At 66.0% G+C, this 863-nt stretch overlaps 1 protein-coding gene across 1 annotated transcript in view; it reads left to right on the plus strand.

Annotated features, from left to right (window-relative positions):
* CELF5 (CUGBP Elav-like family member 5) overlaps positions 1-512 on the plus strand; it is a 49,262-nt gene extending 48,750 nt beyond the window's left edge. Inside the window, exon 12 of the mRNA XM_045300132.1 lies at positions 134-512. Within this exon, the coding sequence (XP_045156067.1) occupies positions 134-261 (128 nt within the window). The 3' untranslated portion in view covers positions 262-512. The remainder of the gene's footprint in view (positions 1-133) is intronic.
* The last annotated feature ends 351 nt before the right edge of the window (positions 513-863 follow it).

Genomic DNA, 863 nt, shown 5'->3' on the forward strand with positions numbered 1-863 from the left:
TGTCCCCCATGCTGGGAGGAAGTATCAGCCCAGAAAGTGGGTGCGAAGCGGTCACTAGCTAAGGAGGGCGTGTCTCGGGCGGGTGGACGACGCCCACGCTCTTCCCCATCGCGGCGTCCATCCGTCTCCACAGGCTTCGTGAGCTTTGACAACCCGGCCAGCGCGCAGACCGCCATCCAGGCCATGAACGGCTTCCAGATCGGCATGAAGAGGCTCAAAGTGCAGCTGAAGCGGCCCAAAGACCCGGGACACCCCTACTGACCCTGCTCACGGCCGTGCGGAGGGAGGCTGCGGGCCTGGCCCAGGTGAGCCGCCAGGCGGCCCCGCCCGCCCCGCCCCGCCCCCGTTCTCCACACCCTCCCTCTGCGCCCACCCTCCGCGCGCAGAGGCAGCTGCGTGGAAGACTCCTGGGACATCCCCCCCACCCCGGCCAAAGGTTGGGTTGGTGGCCACAGAGCTGGACAAAGACACCCCAAAGCTGCAGTGGTCAGGGCAGGGAGAGGGGGGAGTGGGGAGTCGAGGTGGTGAAGGGATCCTTGGGAATTTACTCAAGAGGCCAGGTCTGGTCTGGGGTGGGGGTGGGGGATGGGATCGGCGGTTGGGAGTCCCAAATCTGTCCTCCTTCCATCCAAGAAATCCGTACCCCTGTCCACGCCCAGACCACCCTGGCCTCTGAGGGGTTGGGTGGGTGGGGGTGCTCAGCTTGGAACCAGGGCTGGACAGTAGCCAGTGGAGGCAGGCCTCAGGGACCTGGGCCATTCGGCTACTCCTGCCCCGTCCCCAAGACCCTCCCCCTCCCCAGCCCAGCTGAGGCTGCCTCTTGTGAGAGCTCTGTATTTTGGCTTGAGGAACCCCCAAGGGAC

Source organism: Echinops telfairi, unplaced genomic scaffold (genome assembly GCF_000313985.2).
Source record: "Echinops telfairi isolate 266 unplaced genomic scaffold, ASM31398v2 ScPeMD7_7459;HRSCAF=8497, whole genome shotgun sequence".
NCBI lineage: Eukaryota > Metazoa > Chordata > Mammalia > Afrosoricida > Tenrecidae > Echinops > Echinops telfairi.